Source organism: Nannobrachium achirus (genome assembly GCF_963921795.1).
Source record: "Nannobrachium achirus genome assembly, chromosome: 16".
In the NCBI taxonomy this organism is placed as follows: Eukaryota; Metazoa; Chordata; class Actinopteri; order Myctophiformes; family Myctophidae; genus Nannobrachium; species Nannobrachium achirus.
The window spans coordinates 34,458,395-34,477,318 of NC_137823.1; the positions used below are offsets into that span (position 1 = coordinate 34,458,395).

Genomic DNA, 18,924 nt, shown 5'->3' on the forward strand with positions numbered 1-18,924 from the left:
AGAACCGGAGCCAGGGAGGAGAACAACACGTCGAAACCCGAAAGAGAGATTAGACGCAAACTAGTGAAAATAGCAGAGCTACAAGCATGCGAGCTTGTAGATCGGCTATTTTCACTACTTCTTAATTAGCCTATATTATATTTATGTTTATGGATTTATTTTTTTTAAAGATTTTTTTTCTCCAAATGTATAAATTAATATATATATTTTTTTTGAAGAAAATAATATTTTTTTATAAAGGTACTTTTTTTAATGTAGGAGAAAAAATTGGATTTTTACTCGAGTCGTGACCCATAAAAATCGTCCCGCGACCCAGAAATGGGTCCCGACCCACGGTTTGGGAAACGTCGTGATAGACACTGTCAATAATGTGCCGATGAACGTATAGATTTACACATTCCTGGTCGGGATGTATCGTTCCATGCTCATCTCACATTCAAGGTTGGGGATACTGTGCGACGATACTGTCAGAGGGGAGAAAACCCGAGCAGAAGGGAACTTGTAAAATAAACTAGGGCATAGGTCAATATTTCTTTTTAATATAATCACACTCGTACAAAATAAAACTTCCAAAACGCACGCTTTAAAGAATATGGACGGACAACACACTGCCAAAGAGTTGATTGGCTATAAATAAATATTTAACCAAACGTCGATTAATTCTCTCCACGCCCCCATGCGTAAAAAACGCCGCGGAGGCGATCCGAAAGCCTTGTTTGTTTACATGACAATTAGCTCGCAAATTAATTAAGTAATTAACGAAGATATGACTTCAGACGTTACCTCGCATCTAGGCGTAAAGTGATGCCCCCTCTCAGCGACCTAAACACACTTCTCATCGCCCTGCCAGGGAAAAAGAGATAAATCCACTCCATACAGCCTCCTACACCAAAGAAGACGTACGCCGGCTGAAACGCTTTAATAATATACTGTTTATATTCTTCCCCTATCCAACAAAAAAGTGGTGCTTTTTAAAAGTCTTCCCCTGGTGTGTTTTCAACCCACACACACATTATGGTTATTGGGAGGACAAGAGCGCCTCCATCTCTGGCTGGCTGTGTCGCAGGGGTAGTCCCTCCTCCTCCCCCCTCCGCTCACTTAAACACCACAACACTCATGACGTACCAACATTTTCGCACACATTTTCCAACAACTATTAAAAAACCTTTTTGACACGCGTGTCACCAAAACTCGTACACAAACAGCCGGAGGGAGGGGGACTCGACCCCAGTGGGTGCCAGATGGCCCCCTGGTGCGCATCCCCTCCGCCAAAGTCGTTTTAGACTTTATTTTTTTCTCTCCACCTGATTTAAAAATTGCGGGAAATTCAATTTTTATTTTGCTCTCTAAAAACTTTTTCCTACAGTTATAGTGCTCCCTTACCAGATTTTCGTAGGTCCCAGGGTGTTCCTCCCCTGTCCAGTCCACCCTTTTGGGCAGCAACTGAAATGGGAAGAAAATAGTGACGACCATCAGTCGGACCACTGATGTACCCATGCGATGTTTTAAAATATTATTTTGTTAAAAAATTAAATGAGAGTGAAAAGGCAACCCCTTCAAACTAAGTACAGTGCAGGAGAGACACATACTGCTGACTACTTACCTCCTTCTCCTCCACCTCCCTTATCAGGCTCTGCGAAACCAGAAAAAAATACACAAATTACACGGCCTGAAAATTATGGGACATATTCTACATAATCCCAAAAATACCAAAAACACAAACCTGGGCTGCGATCTGACACGGTCCAGCTTGTAGAAATCGGGCGATTAGGAAGTACAGTTCTGGGGGAGAGAAGGGAGAGAGAGGACGGTGAGCTGCGTTTTTAACAAGAGGACACGGAGCAGATTGTTGGTGGTGGTGTAGGGTTGGGGCATTTTAAAACATTTATTCCTCGCGATTACTCACCAGAAGTCAACTGCGCGATGAATTTACTGTCTGGATCCATTTTTAGCGGTGGTGTATTCGGGGGGTTGCTGGGCTTGCAGGGGCAGCGCCACAGCCAGCCAGCCTGTGTGTATGTGTGTGTGGAGCGGGGTCTAGCTTGGCTGCCATGTAGCTGTCAGGGGACTCCCTCTTTCCCCGGGTGTTTCGCCCAGGTGGGCGTGGTTACGTGCCTAAACCGAATAACCTTAACCGTACCTAGGTAAAACTGTGCCTAAAAAAACTTAACCTCAACCCTAACCTCACAAACGCTATGCCTGAACCCTAACCGTGACCCTAACAGAAATTATGCCCAAACTAAACCTAACCTCGAAACCACGCCCACCCGAGCGAAACGCCTGGGAAAGAGAGAGCGACGTAGCTGTCACTGTTTATCCACCAGGAAGAGAGAGAGAGAGAGAGAGAGAGAGAGAGAGAGAGAGAGGCAAACCTCCATTCAGCTCCGCTCACAAAGCAGTCCCGGCCTGCGTAATAACGTCTCCCTCCGCGCCAACGACAACTAGAGCTCACTATAAACCCCCCCTAACAACAACAAAATGCACATGATATACGTTCAAAATGACAGATAGTGTCATTTATGTACGTAGGTGCGTACAGAGTGCTGGCGCGAATTGCAGTCGAGGCTTGTCTCGATATTTGTTGTAATAACCACCCCACCACCCCGCTCCCCTCCCCCCTGCAAAGAGAGAGAGAGAAAAAGCGCAAGCCTCCTGCGCAAGAATACGAAGTGGTGTGTTTTACGCTGCACACGCACGCACACGCATAGAAAGGAGAGGAGGAGGAGGAGGGAGGTAGTACAGAAATGGCAAAGGCAAGGAGAGAGAAAACATGTTGTGTAGAATAGAGAGGGGCTGTTCGATTGCAGCGAGACGGCCACTGTTAACGTAGCATATAAAACGGCTATAGCCCTGTCGTTACACTGTACTCATGTTTGATTTCGTTGCGTTTCGATGTTAAACCTACCACCTTTTCTTTCGTTCTTTTCTCTTATAACGTCAGATGATACGTTAGAATGTGGCTCCTCTTGTTTGGGAGAGGGGATACTACTATCGACTAAAAAGCGTTGTATTGTGAGGTTGAGAATTTGGCTGGTTTGTGCTAGAGCTTCTCCGTGTTCTCCTCTCGACGTTGTGGATTATTATCATGTCGTTATTGTGTAACAAGATGTCTAACTAACTAACTATAACAACACACCCACTCGGGGGTGAGTCGTTTCGGTGGGGAAGTCGACGTCCATTTCTCTTTCCCAATACTGGCTGGCAGTAAAATGGGGGAAGGGTTGGAGAACAGGGGAATGCAGCTTAATGAATGAAACCTCGTGAGTTACAGGAATCCGCATTTTAATGTCACTGATATCCTTATCCAAGATAGACCATCAAGTAAATTATACGCATCACCCATTTCCTGTCTGACCCACTTGAAAGAGTTGTGAAAATAATAGACATGACAAAAATTTGTATTCTATATTTTATTTTATTTTATTTTGTAACATTTGCCTGATCACAAGATATTTAGCAAAAAATCATTGGCTAATTGCACAATTTGCACACAGTTGAAATACCACACTTATAAACATAAGCTTGTACATCAAATGTAACCTCTATTGACTCACTCCCTTTCTTGTCTTGTGTAAGTCATCAATAATAGCCAGATAGTAACAACTAGCTAATATACATTATTAACATTATCATTATCTCATCATTCTTACTTGGAAAAGACTGTCATGAACTAAATTTGAAAATAAGCTGCTTTACTAAGAGGGTGCCTCTGAGCTTGTACTTTCTCACAGAGTGCCTGCAGGCCCCAAGTTCACATTGTTTGGAGAGATGTTTGGACACCTTTTAGGACTGTTTAAAATATATAATAGCCCATTTAAGCAGAGCAATGTTACTATAGGCCTACACAACATGCATTTCTTTATTCTTTCTTACTTTCTTTATTTTCAAGCAGCAACACAAACCTTATATAGTGAATGTGTGTTAAACCATCAAGTATTTCATTCTGTCTGTTTATTCTGTACAATGTGAATAATTCATAACTTAATATCAGACAAATAGCCCGAGAAATGCACTCTGCTCAGTCATATAACTGAAGCTTAACCAATAAAACCCTATATGTTTGACCGGAGTCCTCCAGGCCAGAGTCCCCTAATGTTTTCCCTCTACACCAAATATCTTTGGCAAAAATAACAAATACAAGCTCACAAACGTTGTGACCTTGCACTATATCTTCTATAATACTACACAATACAGCTAGAGTTAAAGTGTTTAATATAGGTTATTATTATGCTATTATTATGCAGACATACAAAGTAGCCTAAGTCCATCATTTGGACGTTTAGCATTTGCACCTATTATTACAACTGCTGAAATGTAGCCTATATATGGATGGTAGAGACACAACTGACAACCTCCTCCATGATTTTACAATTTAGGCATTTCGTGCACATTGTGACTTACAAGGTGAAAGGTTGGAATGAATTGCATTGTTATCTAAAGACCCTCGGCTAGTAAGGTCTTTAAAGATGCCATGTTACATACATAGCTAAATAAACATTGGGCCCCAGGGTCAAATATAATGGTGCCCACTGCCCAGAATTCCTTGCAGTTCTTGTGTCATCAGTGTATGAGTGGAGAGACCATGACATATTAGAAGTCCTGTGATTCAGTGAGAAAGTAACATCTTATCTCCCTCTCATGATGTTAGAAAGATGAAAGAGTAATATTACAATGGGTGTTTACATTTTCAGCATTGCCATTTGACCACAGAGTGACTTACGTATTTATTATACATTTCTACATGTTTCGCCGCGTCACAAGCCATAACAACGTGCAAGGGTCGACTGGCATGGACTATGTGTTACTGAGGCCGAGGAGTTAGCTGACCAAGTTTTATTTTTGGCCAATGTGAGATATTTATGATCAGATATCAGTATTCATATTGACTGGTATTTGATAAACACTCAGTGTAAATGGTCCATTTGATATCATTAATTTTGCATCGATTAAAATAGAAACCAAGCAATTTTATGAACAATTTAATTTAAAATGCAATATTCCAGAGCACAAGGATTGACACTGGTTAATTAGATTACATAAAAAATATAGATTTGTTTTGTTTACATTAAAGCCATTTTTAAGTTAATAAATTATATCAACGTTAGTATCCTGTTGTGCACTATAGAATATAACATTTCTTGGGTTTATTGGTTTGTGATGCACAAGCTGCCACCCAGGGAACCACTGCTGTGCTCTGGGTATCTTCAATTGTTTGAACAATTTCATTTGTTGAGGAAGCACTTGATAGCAAGTTAATTGAGATTATTTTTAAATTCGGTATCGACCATCCTTGTCAGTGGAATTGCGTTGCTAGGGAACAGTTTGAGCCCAAGTTTATTTCCTGTCAGCTAGTGATATTCACAAACACTGCAACAGGAAATAAACTTGGACCCGTTTAGAATGTGTGTGCTTTCAACTGTGAAAAGGTCTAATGGAGTCCACACTTTGCCACAGATTGAATCTCTTGTATTATGTACTAGTTTTTTTCTTTTGTATTGTTTGGACTGACACACTGTTACCTACAAATGGTTCTGTATAGGCAGGTCGGCATTCAACTTCAGTCTTTGATACTGTGACCATGCAGTCACCTGCCCTACTCGTCATTACTGTATGCTTCAAAATGAACTACAGTGTAAAATCCTGTTAATCTAACTCTGAGTGTACAGGTTACATTGGTACAATATCTGAGTTACACATGGATAAATGAATGCTGAGGATTTTACATAGGCTGGATGTGCTCAAAGCTTCTGTTAAAAGAGTATAGTCCCATGCAGACAACATCTTCACTTACAATTGTACTGATACAATGATCTTCATCAGGCATCTGGTGCCTCAACTGTTCCTCTCCTATGTTCAGAGAACGTATATGCGTGTAAAAAAGCCTATCTACAAAATGTGCTCTCGGCTTGTCACTTTATCAGTAGTTTTTCAAGGCTGCAAAAGGAGGAAAATATCCACACTCTGAAAAATAATCTCCCTATAGTTAACCACTTGAACCCCAGCAGCATCCAAAGCCAATATAGAAAAAGTGCTCTTCCGAGCACAGGCCTCCACCAGGTTAGGTAGGTTATTGTGGCCTCCTGGTGGCGCTATAATTGGCCAATGTGAAAAGGGTGCCATTTCTTCTTGCGCCTTTCACTGCAATCGGACGCTGCACTGCAATCGGACGCTGCATTTTGATCCAAAAATGTGTTTTGCATGTGTTTTTCTGCTGGTGGCGCTATAACAGGCCAAAGTGAAAAGGGTGGCATTTCTTCCTTGGCCCGGTGGGAATGTGCGTGCAAAGTTTTGTGGAAATCGCACGCAGCGTTCATGATTTGAGTTCAAAACGGAGCACTCCTGCAAACTTTGGAAGCCGATCTTAGCCAATCAGGATGTAATATGAAAAATGAATGAATGATTTTATCTGCCGAATTGTCATGTGAAGCTTGACCAATCCTCAAAGTATGGTCTCATTGGAAATTTTTAATCATCCAATCATCAGACCGGGACGGACATTACACACATATTATGGACGTACGGGACAGATAAAATCTGTTCATTCTGGACTGAAATGACCATATATGGACATGAACGGGACACACATGTACGGGACAGATAAAACCTGTTCATTCTGGACTGAAATGACCATATATGGACATGAACGGGACACACATGTACGGGACAGATAAAACATGTTCATTCTGGACTGAAATGGCCATATATGGACATGAACGGGACACACAAAGCCACTCCTTGGAAGCGGCTTTCACCGCTTCAAAAATCGTTAGGGATAGTTCACCCCCAAAATGACTTTTTTCGATTACTCAAGTCACCCCATGGAGACTTGAATTCAAGTTGGTTTTGTTGCATTCCTAAGCTAATAATAATTCGAGGAGACTCTTTGTGTCCCCATAGGACAAAGCAAGCTCTTTGTGTCATCAAATTATTGGCTTAGGAATGTGGCAAAAAACTTAAAATTATCCATGAATTCACGTCTCCATGGGGTGAGTAATCAAAGTTTTTTTGGGTGAACTATCCCTTTAAGTTGTTAATACAAAAGATGTTTTAATCTTACAACCTCTGTTCCCTGAAGCTCATCCCGTTCATCCACAGAAATGGGAGGATGGCCTTTAGTTTTTATGCCCCATGGTCCTGGAATCAGCTCCAGAATGACATTAAACTGGAGCACTTAATCCCTTTGGATGGTTTTTAAAAGTTTACTAGAGACTACAAAACAAGGTCTGCAGCTGTTTTACTCGTGTACTGATGTATTTTATGTTCTGCTTTGTGTTTTTTATTGTATTTTATGTTATGATCGCTGCTTGATTGCTTTCTTGGCCAGGGCTTGTCTATCTCGGTCTCGACCTGGTTACATGAACCCTATAGCTTACCAGTTCTGAGGGCGAACATTTAGAGAAAATAGCAGATCTACAAGCTCCCACAAGATCTGCAAGCTACAAGCTCCCAAATTAAGCCGAAAAAGGAGCAGACATAGGCCTAATTATAGAGCCCTGGGGGACAAAGTATATAGCGTTTAAGTGGTTATATTTGTTAAATATATTTTATTCAGGACATTTTGGTCATATGGATTTCTGTATCCAGCCCCTGAACCCATTTCGGATGAATGTGTACACTCACCTGTTTTCATGGTGTTTAAAGTCAGGCCAGATTTGACTTGTCATGATGGGCTTAGATGTGGCTAACGTTATAGGGCAGTTTTCTTTTCCCATTTATTAAAGTAATAATAATAAAAAAAAAAGGCTGACTGAATAAATAAATTAAATGGCACCCTCAGTCTCATGTGGTCTATATGGGGAATGCCCATAAATGGACATATTGACTGATACCGCTGCATGCTGAAACGATGCCCAAATTTGGAGATGACTGACATCACTGATACGTCTGGATTCTACAGCATTACTTCTGAGACTACCTACATTCAGTTCCTCATATACTGTGCACACCCCCCGGGAAAGGACTATAACTACTAGTAAGACACCTGAGGGTGACATGCGACCTCAGGGTGACATGCGACCTCGAGGTCGCACCAATTCTTGACCATCTGGCCAACCACAGCGTTTCTCTGATGAGGAAGTGATGTCACGACTCACTGACATCACACTGACATCACTGTACAGAATACACTCAAGCGACAAGGTTTTTCAGGGTAAATGCGACCTTCGGTCGCAATTAATCGACCAAATGTCTGTCTGTCTGTCTGTCTGTCTGTCTGTCTGTCTGTCTGTCTGTCCGGAACCCGCATGCTGACATCACTGATAATTTAAACAGTGCCCAAATTTGGAGATAAATGACATCATTGATACCACTGCCTGTATACTGCATGCGTTGCCACCAAGGTGCCCTGGAGTCCGCTTGGTTTCAAATCTTCATACAGTAGGTCAGTGGTTCTCAACCGTTTCTGGATCAGATGGATGGACTGCATGCATTTTCAGAGCATGTTTATTTTAATTATCAATCAATCGAGTGTGTTCCAGTTTGGATCAATGGAACTAATTAGGCTAGTACTTTAAGTTACTATTTTCTGTATCACAATGAAAACTCACTTTTCAAGGATTTATTAATAAATATCAAGACCTTTTCTTTTACATAATTATTTTAAATATTTATGTTATATTATCATAACAAACAAATAAAGTATTTGTCATTTATTTGGGAGTCCAAACGCAATACCCTCGTGGCCCACCAGTGGTCCCCGGCCCACAGGTTGAGAAACACTTCACTCCTGTAGTACAGTAAACCATTCTGAAACCATAGGTTGAATGTGTGTTGGCTGACTTGGCCACAAGGAGGCAACCTCAGTCTGCAACTCCACTGAGCACAGAGCACAGGGCCACCAAAAGGTCAAAGGTGAGAAGGCAGGCTAGAGTTAAGAGCCTGAGGTGAGCTATATTATGTTATGTTTGTTTATTTGACATGGACATCACAAGAGACTCATATGAAGTCTATTTCATGAGAGATAGTAAAATAAGTGTACACATACCCAAACTTCAACTGCTGGCTTTGAACTCTTCTATTGCACATTGGCATATGTCCCCATCAGCAGCACTCAACCTATCCATGAACACTTATGTTATGTCTTCTGTGCTCTTGATCCTCTTTGAGTGACAAAGAAATCACTGTTCTTTGCCACATTGCTCCATAAGAATGTTTTGACCTAGTCCTAGAGCCTATAATAGACTCCATATTGATAGTTGTGCTTTAGGACACTTTATGTATATATATTTATATATATTATTAGTTCCCTTTCTTGTTGTACCTTGCTCTTACTGTACTCTGTACTCTGTTCTTGTTTTTTCTTTTTATCTTTTTCATACTTCTCTGTAACTTTGTAAATAACCTTATACTGCTGTGCTGCCTCTGGGCAACTGATTTCCCCCTTGGGATAATAAAGGTATCTATCTATCTACTCTGTGCATTACTGTAGAATATGGCATAAACATTTCCTGTTTCAGGTGAGATTCACAACAGCAGATTTGAACCGGTAACACATGGGGAGGTTGTGTGTTTCCTTTTGCTGAGCCAATCAAATGAAGCTATGGGAAACTGACCCAGAACTGTAAATGAGTCTTGCATTCACACATTTTGAGAAATTATGTCTATCATTTTATTGTCCAATCCAAATTCACGAGGTCACACCATCTTTATGCACCTGATCTATTCCTTTAGTCAGGGAATATCAGAATAATTCAAATCTGGGAATAAATTCCATACCAAGAAACAAACTGGTTTTCTATTCCTTTTTTTCTTTGTTGTATGTTTACCAGAAATGTCCTTGTGTTAAATTATTATTTGTATTAATTATTAATGCTGCTAGAATGTCTGAGAAACCAGAGCAACATTTCTTTTTACTTTTATACCTGTACCAAACAATGAAAGTAATAAAGAAACCTTGACCTACAAAAGTCCATCAATCTTTTTAAGTATTCTTGCAGGACACTAAGCGCATAGATGTAACTCAGGTCTCACACTCACATTCCCATCTGGTTCCTTAATATCTCATAGCTGAAAATGGTTTAATGGTCTTTAAGACTGATACGGTACATGAGAGTACAGTTTTATTATTCTCATTGCTGTTAGGTTGGTAGTTATTTGGTTACTACTATAAATGTTTCTTAGCAGCAAACCTAAGTGTAACTTGCTTTCTCATGATGTGTCATCATTCAGTCTCAATCAACCGCCTCCACAGGTCCAGAAAAAAGGAGACATTGCACTTGTCATTGGTCTGTGATTCTGAGTGATGGCTTGCCAAGCAATTAAATGACTCTCTCTAGCCACGCTGGCCCCGCCTACCTGGGAAATGCTGACTTTTCATTTCCTGACACAGCAGTTGTATTTAACACAGCCACACGTGCCCCTGCCGACCTCTCTCACGCACACACACATTTTTGGCTTTGTATGAGGCTTGCAAAGTGACTAAACATGAACGCATTGTAATGGAACACTGATGCAGGCCTCACACTTCACTGTTCATACAACAACACACATGCCCCCCCGTACATTCACATATGTTTTAGCTGGTACCTGACTTTTCCATGGAAACCAAACAAAGCACAAACGGAGGTACACAAATAAACCAATCACGGTGGATGTAACTCAAGGAAGCGGATACTCCCCCCAAATGAGTAAATAATCAAAATCATTTTAACCACCAGTTTTAGTTTGTTTTAATCCCTAAATACATTGGATATTTGAAAATAGCTGATCTACAAGCTCCCCGCATATTGTGGTAGATCAGCTATTTTTAGTTTAGCTTTTTAAATATTTTTGAAACATTTTTAACAAGACAAATCCTGTGGGGTCCCCAGCACAAAATATTTCAGATGCGGGTCTGCGGCTAAATACATTGTATTAATTTGGGGGTCCTTGACACGGAAAGGTTTGAGAACCACTGAGGCTGTGGGAAAAACTTTTCACACCGTCACAGGTAAATGAGGACACACATAAACAGAATACACAAACAACCCATGTGACATCAACTTTCTCTTTTATTTCAAAATATTTGCCCAACAGGATGAAACTCAGAGAAGCCCAGAGGGTCCAAAGCCAATCGAGTCTTCTTGAACAGAAGCACCACTCATTATTGCTACTGTATGTCACTCTGCTGTAGGGCCGGGGTGTGTGTGCGTGTGTGGGAAGGGGGTGGGGGTGAGTTAGGGGTCAGTGAGAAGAAAACTGAACTAAGTAAATCAGAGAAAAAAAGAAAACAGGGATCCATGAAACACTCGCTCACAAAAACACACGCACATACACACACAAACACGCACACATGCACACACAACAACAGTATGTGGAACAAAGGGGGTTAAAGACCTAAAGTCCAAGGTAAAGTCCAAAAACGACTTGAATCAAACGTTTTGCAGAAGTTCTCCACGGTTGCCCCCTGACAGAACATTAACAGGGTTTGAGCTCGTTTAACGGAGCGGTGCCTTCAAGCCGTTTGCTGGCTACAGGTCATGTGCTCAAATCCCAACCATCAGGGGCAAATCAGGGGCAAGATCATGGTGATTTTAGATTTCAGCGTCTCTTCAGTCCGGTGCCCGGGTGCCGAACAAGGATCATCTTGCGAAAGTATAACGGCTAAGAATGTGGGCAGAACCAGTTTTCAAGGACATAAATGTCTTGTTTTACAGCCCACCTCTGGGCAAGATGATGAATTTGCGCCCATTTTGATGAGGGGAAAAAAAATCAATGAATCCTGCACTTTTGGATTGTGAGAAGCATGTAGCTAAGGTTTACAGAACAGAGGAAAGTTGAGCAAAATAAACACGGGGAGGAGAGTAGGGTCTCGCTGGTTATCCATCTCTACTATCACAAGTCTAAAAAAAATGTCAGCATGTTTACAAAAACCTCAGTAAAAAAAGACGCTTCGCTGCCGTGGAGTCATGGAGGGGAGGGAGTCTTCTTGAGACATGCCCACCCAACCGCTTTGTTTTTTACTCCTTCTCCTCCTCCTCCTCAGAAGCCTCCTCCGTCACCTCAGTTACCTGGTAGGAAGAACCAGGTAAAATAAACAACATTAGGCACAGCATGCGTCTCAATGAACAACTCAAATCAATCTGTGCTGGCTGGTCGGTGCATCTGTGAGGGGCACTGTTGAAATGTTTACATGGCGTCCATTTTCGTCTAAGAACACAATGGTTGCTGTGTGTGAATATGGTCAATGGAGTTAATGAAAGTCTACTATGTGCTTTAGGTCATACATAAGAGAATAAGTACGAGGGAACTGTTCATCTCTAGTAGTAATACCAAATGTCGTGCTGGTGAGATTCAATTACACCCGGGGTCCACTCCACTCTACATGGAAATAACCAGATTAACCCATTCATTCTCTGTATTTTCTCCTCGTTCCTCTCACACACAAACAAACACTCTGCACTGCAAAGCACAAGGGACACATGTTCACTCAGTTGTTGTAAACATGATATCAGTAACGTGTTAGCAAGGAAAAGGCACGGCACAGCTGGGGGTGAAACACACACAACCACACTCTACCGTACCCTTGACTCTGACTGTCTCGCTCTGCCCCCTCACTGACATCATACGAGGAGAAATGCTTCTGATGGAGGACACACTGACACTTGGACGAGACACATAGATCTGTGTGTGTGTGTGTGTGTGTGTGTGTGTGTGTGTGTGTGTGTGTGTGTGTGTGTGTGTGTGCGTGCGTGCGTGTGTGCGTGCGTGCGTGCGTATTGGTGAATGTAAACAGATGTAATTGTGTAATAGTGAGGAGTATGAATGTGGTTTATGTGGATTACACAAAGGTTCACAAAACGGAAGTGGGGAAGAGGATATTAGTTGCCTTCCATGAAAATGTATATTTTCAAAACATTGATGTTCTATATTATATATAACAGTTTGGTCAGCTTGAGTCATATGATTACGCCAAAGATCCACGACGGAGGCGCGCGTCTCAGGCGCCGATGAGCCCCGTGAGTCACCGCCGAGCGAGCGATTCGCCGTGACGAACAATGCGACCGGCGCATGAGCCAACTCAGCGCCGTTACCGAGTTATGTGCCGTTATGGACAGAATAGTAAATATTGACCAGGGGACTGCTTCTGCGTCCGAATGCGGCTCAAAGGGACTGCGCTGCGTTAGTATCCACGTTGTCAAAGATAACACAAAAAAAGGAGGTTTGGCCAGCCGCTCGGTAGCTCTGTAAGTAGAGTAACGTGGCCACTATAACTATGGTCCGGGATCGCGTCCCACTGAGGGGAGATAACTATTCGAGTCAAGATGTGTGCATGCGCACCAACACTGTGACCGAATCATTCGGCAGAGCATGGCCCTTCTCCCTAGATAATATCAGCTGATAGGAAGTGATAATCGCAGAGGATATCGGATGATAACGTCCGAAGCGGGTGGAATTATCTCCGTGCAGTTATCCACCTGTTTCCGCAAGACTTTACTGTAGCATTATCTGCGGGACATTATCTCCGGTTAACAGCAGACATACAAGCTCACGTTGCGTTGCAGATGCAACCGCTGTGAGCTTGTAGATCACACTCGGCTGCGACGCCAGAAATGCCGCTCGCCTTCTGCGCAATGCACGATGGGATGTTGGAAAGTTGTGGATACAGTATAATACAGTGGCTCTCAAAGTGGAGTCCCACACGTGTTTTGAGCTTGTCGGTCTGTTAATTTCATTTCTGAATTTTTGAATATTTTTGATACATTTTTAACATTAGAAATCTTGTATGGGGGTCCCTCCCTGCCACTAAATCATTTCAGATGTGGTTCTGAGAACACACAAAAAATTAATTTGCGGATCCTTGACGTGAAAAGGTTTGAGGACCACTGTAGTAACAGCACTCAATCTAGTGCATATTCTCTTACCTGGCCAGTCTTGTCTCCATTCTGAGCAGGGCCATCGTCCTTCTTCCCCTTCATTCCTCCCTTCTTTGCCTTCATCCCCTTATCGTCCACCGGCTTCTGTCCAGAAGCAACCAATTAACAAACAGAACAGGGCAGCGCAAAATGCAAACAGCATGCGAATGCTATACAAGTTTGCCTGTTTTAGGAAAATAACCACACATGAAAAATCTGCTTTCCATGCACATCCCCGTCTAAATGTTTGACTGTGAGTGTCCGCGCGCACACACACACACACACACACACACACGCACACACACACACACACACACACACACACACACACACACACAGACAAATGAGACAATGTTGTGCACATCCATCCAAACATTGTTGTACCTGATTCACCGTTGCTTTTTGTTACATACACATATTTTTTGGAGCTAAGCTGTTGTGCGGATTTGTCCTTTTTTCTAACGTGCGCGCGCGCGCACACACACACACACACTCACAAATGCACAAAGGGACCACACTGGAAATAAGCCATTGGGCTTTATTGTGTTTTATCCTTTTGATTTAAATGTATATATATTCTAATACATTTCTACCTATTTAAATAACACTTTCAATCAATCAGTGTGTTTCCATTTTCTACCATATACTGTATGATTCGGGTTTTTTTTTTGTTCCAAAATAGATAATTATGGTGTACATTGTTTATGTATGATGTTTATTATCCATTGTAATTCATATGACATATCATATTATTTTTATATTATTACTGCTTTACTCCTATATTACTATATTACTCCTATATATACTTACTTATATATTACAATACTTCATATTTACGTATAGCTCTCAGTCATGCACATAGCTACTGTTGTGGTGAAGGCTCACTGTTTGGCTTATTGGTGAATAAATAATGCAGTGTGTGTGTGTGTGTGTGTGTGTGTGTGTGTGTGTGTGTGTGTGTGTGCGTGCGTGCGTGCGCATGCATTACCTTGACAACTGCCTTCTTGGGTTTGATCTCAGCCTTCTCAGACTTCTCAGTCTTGGGTGGAGCAGGTTTCTGCAGTTTAGACAGAGCTCTGTTAGCACTGAGCTAGCATGAATGAAGAATGCAGTCCTACCAGTCCAGGACATTAGGGAAAACACTTTTTCGGCCTAATGTGCTGTCCTTAACTGTTCCCTGTACATCATGACCTCCACTTCTATGTAATGAGGAAGTCTCTGCAGTCGCTTCTCGGTCAGGATGCATGCATTTTGTGGAAACTCAATGGCTTCTGTTTCAGGGTTGTATCCCTTATAATGTAGCGCACGTTCCTACGATTACCTACATTTGAATCGAGGTTATTATAATGATAATGACATGATTTGTCTTATGAGCTTCTCTTTCATGTCTCTCAACACTGTACTGACCTACTGACCGAGCAAACAAACGTGTTAAAAACTGTCAACAGGATTGTCGGGTTGGCATTCACCCACCGTCACAGAGACCCAGGCTCAAATCCCGGCAGTGCCGCCCGCCAGCATGGCTGGCACTCCAACTAACACAATTGGCACTGTTCTCGGTAGCTGGCGAGGGATCATCTCCTTGTCGCTGCACTAAGAGATAAGATAAACCTATATTGCTCCCGGAAGGAAATTCATGGACCCCTGTGACCCATGCTGGTTGACTGGGGGGATTTGTTAATTCAAGGTGAATTAAATAAATCCTTTAACAGTCATTATTTAACTGAGATATGATAGTGGTCCAGAGTTCAAAAACTATTGAGAACCACTGATCTATTCCTTTCCCATGGTTGCCCTTATTCTATTCTCTTAACCGTCCATATTAGACTATTATGGTGACTCAACCAGGAAATCCGGTAAATTTTCCTTTGAGAAACCTCCCTTTTCAGTGGAAGTTCTTGGCGTCCGACTTCTCAGTAACTGACACCATTAGCCCCTTGATTTCCCAAATGTGCTGCTGTTCAAATGACCAGCTGTTTTGTCTCAGCCAAATCAGGCTGACCAGTGGAGCTTCCTGGTTGGGTCTGGTTCATAGACTGTAGAGAAATATGGACGGCGCGACACCATTGCTTTCTATGCAGCGAAAATGAGGTTTTCTTGTCCCTTGTATGGGTGACGCCATCATTGTTTGAAAGGTACCCCAGGAATCATAAGGAATGCTATTGGCTGCCAACGGTCACGTGGAATCGCAGGGATACATGGGAGAATGTGGTCGGAGCCTCCCGAAATACAGCACACGAAGAAGAACACAGCAGGCTGGTATCAGCTCCTCCCCCCCTCAAATCTATCATCAAGTTTAACATAAATGGGACCATATTTGCTCAAAACGCATATCATGGTGATTGAAAGGGAGTTTTTCACTAGCGACAGGAACCATAAAGTATTTATGACAACGTGTATTAAGGTTAGAAAATCAAAGGGGAAGACGAATAGGGTCCAATGTAGACAAATTCTTTTTGGTACCTCGCGGGGGGAAAACAGCGCAACTAGCGGCCAATCATAGGAACTTTGACTTCCGTGTTTGCTTCAGATAAAATCCTGGCAACGACACGCCTGGTCTGGTTATATGGAGACAAAAGCAGAACTTGGTTCTGGAACTTCACAGGTTCTTTTAAGTTCTTGGTTCTGGAAAGTTAAGGTTTTAGTTCTGGGTTGGCCCTGCAGTAGCCTAGTTCCAGACCCTGAATCGCTAGCCACACCCCTTTAATTTTTTTGTTTCTGCGATTCAGGTCTAGAATCGCTCTCAATGAGGAGGCCTGCCTCGGTTGAAAATCCAAACGGGCGAATCAGCGTCGTGAATCAGCGTCTTGTGATCAGCGTGGGTGGGGGTTTCCCAGAACTCATGTGTGTTTCCAAGTACACCAGCGCCGCCGCCGTACCGTACCGCACATCGTGTCGCGGTAAAATGCGGTAAATTGCGGTAAAATGCGATCGTATCGATCTCGCTATGAAACACCAGTAGCAGGCATGTTATGTTGTGTTTGATTACTAGTTCGTAGTGCTCCTATTCTGACTGTTTCTTTGGTTAGCAAGTAGCACTAGCAAGCAACAGGTTAGCCACTAGCCAGCCAGGCACACATAACAACACTATGTCATGTGTTGGTCGGTGAACCAATCGCTGAACAGTGCCTCATTTCGGCAACGCCCATCCCTGCAAAGGCTGTGGGCGGAACTGACTTCAGACTGAATAATGAAGTGAAACGAAATGTCAATTCAGGCTGAGTGTCAGGCTAGCCCTGCAGTGGAAAGACGCCTAATGATACGTCACCATACATCACCAGAGGATTTTGTGCACTGTTTCTCAAGTAGTGGTCGCTGGTCGATAAAAATAAATCTCTTCCCTACATTACTAAATGCATGGTCAGGGACCACATGTAATACCTTCATGGACCACCAGTGGTCCACGGACCACTAGTTGAAAACCCCTGCACCACAACACCAGAGTTTGGCACCAGGTCACAATTACCTCAAAGTAAAATACTGAAATTGAACAATAACACTTATATTAACAATTCCCGGACACATGCAAAAGTACATAAATATAAGAGTACATACAATTCAATAATTACATGCATAGTATTTTGTAACAAAACATGGTTACAAGTAACCTGACTTTCGCCAGATGGTTTGCAGCATTGCGTATGCCTGCATAACGCTCTGCTTCTACCATCTGGACTCGGTCCAGCACAACCGATGTAAGGGGCGGGCCATTTTTTTAAATTCTAAAGCATGTGATTGGATATGGCCGTGCCAACTCCAACGACTCATATTGGCCTGTCTGCATGACGTTGCACCCAGAATCCGCCTCCTGGGTTTCCACGTGGTCTGCAATCAGACTCTATTGGCTCAGAGCCGCTCAGAGCCCGCCCATAGCTGCCGCTGATTGGTCCGGCCAGGGACATTCCGAAGGGAAGCCCTCCTCCGCAAGTGAACCCAGATGGTAAAGCAATGCATAAGCAATGCTGCCACCATCTGGCGAAAGGTCAGGTAAGGTTACAAGAACATGCTGTTTAAATAAAGCACCTTTAAGGGGCGTGTCCAACCAGATGTTTTTTTTCCTGAGTGCAGCGTATGTTTTGAATTGTTTACAATGGGAGCGCCATGTTTTGGTGTTTTTAATCTGTTTGCCGAGCTGAAATATTTTCAACAAGCGTTTTTAGGCAAGCCCCTTGGCGTTTTTAGCCAGGAAAAAATGCCTCTGTGGACACGGCCCCTAATACACACCCAGCATGCACAAGACATAGACAACACAGATATAAAAAAACAGATAGCCCTTAGAGAAGGCCGGACAGAGGATGGAACCAGGACAACAGAGATAAGACATGCATACGGGTCCAGACCCAGTCTTCAGGGAATACTTTCATTTTAAACACAGCATCCAAAAAGACTGGGTGTGGAACGGGTTGAGGGGAGGTAGGTAAATGAAAGGAAAGGGAGAGAGGTGAAGACAGAGGAGAACAAAAACTTACCACTGACAATCTCTCTGACCTTCTGGTGGGCTACGGGAACAAGGGATGAGCAGAGAAGTGAGAGGGACAGAGAGAGAGACAGAGTGAGAGACAGAGAGATATGAGTTGTACTTGTGATGGGACATGTGTTCGCTCAGTGATGGGTGTCAGTGTCCCAAGTAATTGGCCTGTCCGTGTTTGTGTCTGTGTTCCTGTTAATATCTCGTTCATACGCACACAAACACACGCTCAGTTTACGAAACACAGCACACCACACACATCTGCACAACAAGCACATCCAAAACATTTACCTCTTGCTTTTCTTGCTTCGTGACCTTAGTGGCCTCCTTGCCCTCGGCACCCTCTGCAGACTGTGGAGAGAGCAAACCAAACCATGGCAGAACATCAATTTAAACTCTCAGATCGTATGAGCATTTACACTACTGGGTCTTGTGTCACGCTGTGCGAGTAGACCCTTCACACTACAAGACTTCTTCACCGATAGCCCTATGGTAAAATCTGACGAGGAGAGGAGAGAGAGAGGGAGGTAGGGCTGCTGTGTGATTATAACAACACGCTGAGGCACAGTTGTTTATGCCATGCGATGCAAATGCCAGCAGGGTTTTTTTGGATGTCAATGTGCG

The 18,924-nt window shown here is 42.7% G+C and overlaps 2 protein-coding genes across 3 annotated transcripts in view; both read right to left on the reverse strand.

Annotated features, from left to right (window-relative positions):
* Positions 1 to 2,038, reverse strand: part of phip (PHIP subunit of CUL4-Ring ligase complex) — a 77,666-nt gene extending 75,628 nt beyond the window's left edge. The window contains exons 1-4 of the mRNA XM_080744879.1: positions 1,907 to 2,038; positions 1,724 to 1,782; positions 1,604 to 1,633; positions 1,384 to 1,443 (exon numbers count right to left, since the gene is read on the reverse strand). Of these exons, the coding sequence (XP_080601005.1) occupies positions 1,384 to 1,443; positions 1,604 to 1,633; positions 1,724 to 1,782; positions 1,907 to 1,946 (189 nt within the window). The 5' untranslated portion in view covers positions 1,947 to 2,038. The remainder of the gene's footprint in view (positions 1 to 1,383; positions 1,444 to 1,603; positions 1,634 to 1,723; positions 1,783 to 1,906) is intronic.
* Positions 2,039 to 10,970: 8,932 nt separating this feature from the next.
* Positions 10,971 to 18,924, reverse strand: part of hmgn3 (high mobility group nucleosomal binding domain 3) — an 11,228-nt gene continuing 3,274 nt past the window's right edge. The window contains exons 2-6 of one of the 2 annotated variants that reach the window (XM_080745203.1): positions 18,592 to 18,651; positions 18,302 to 18,331; positions 14,821 to 14,889; positions 13,842 to 13,934; positions 10,971 to 11,987 (exon numbers count right to left, since the gene is read on the reverse strand). In XM_080745203.1, coding sequence (XP_080601329.1) covers positions 11,937 to 11,987; positions 13,842 to 13,934; positions 14,821 to 14,889; positions 18,302 to 18,331; positions 18,592 to 18,651 — 303 coding nt within the window. In that variant the 3' untranslated portion in view covers positions 10,971 to 11,936. Of the gene's footprint in view, positions 11,988 to 13,841; positions 13,938 to 14,820; positions 14,890 to 18,301; positions 18,332 to 18,591; positions 18,652 to 18,924 lie in introns of both variants that reach the window. The other variant, XM_080745202.1, reaches the window with a different exon arrangement.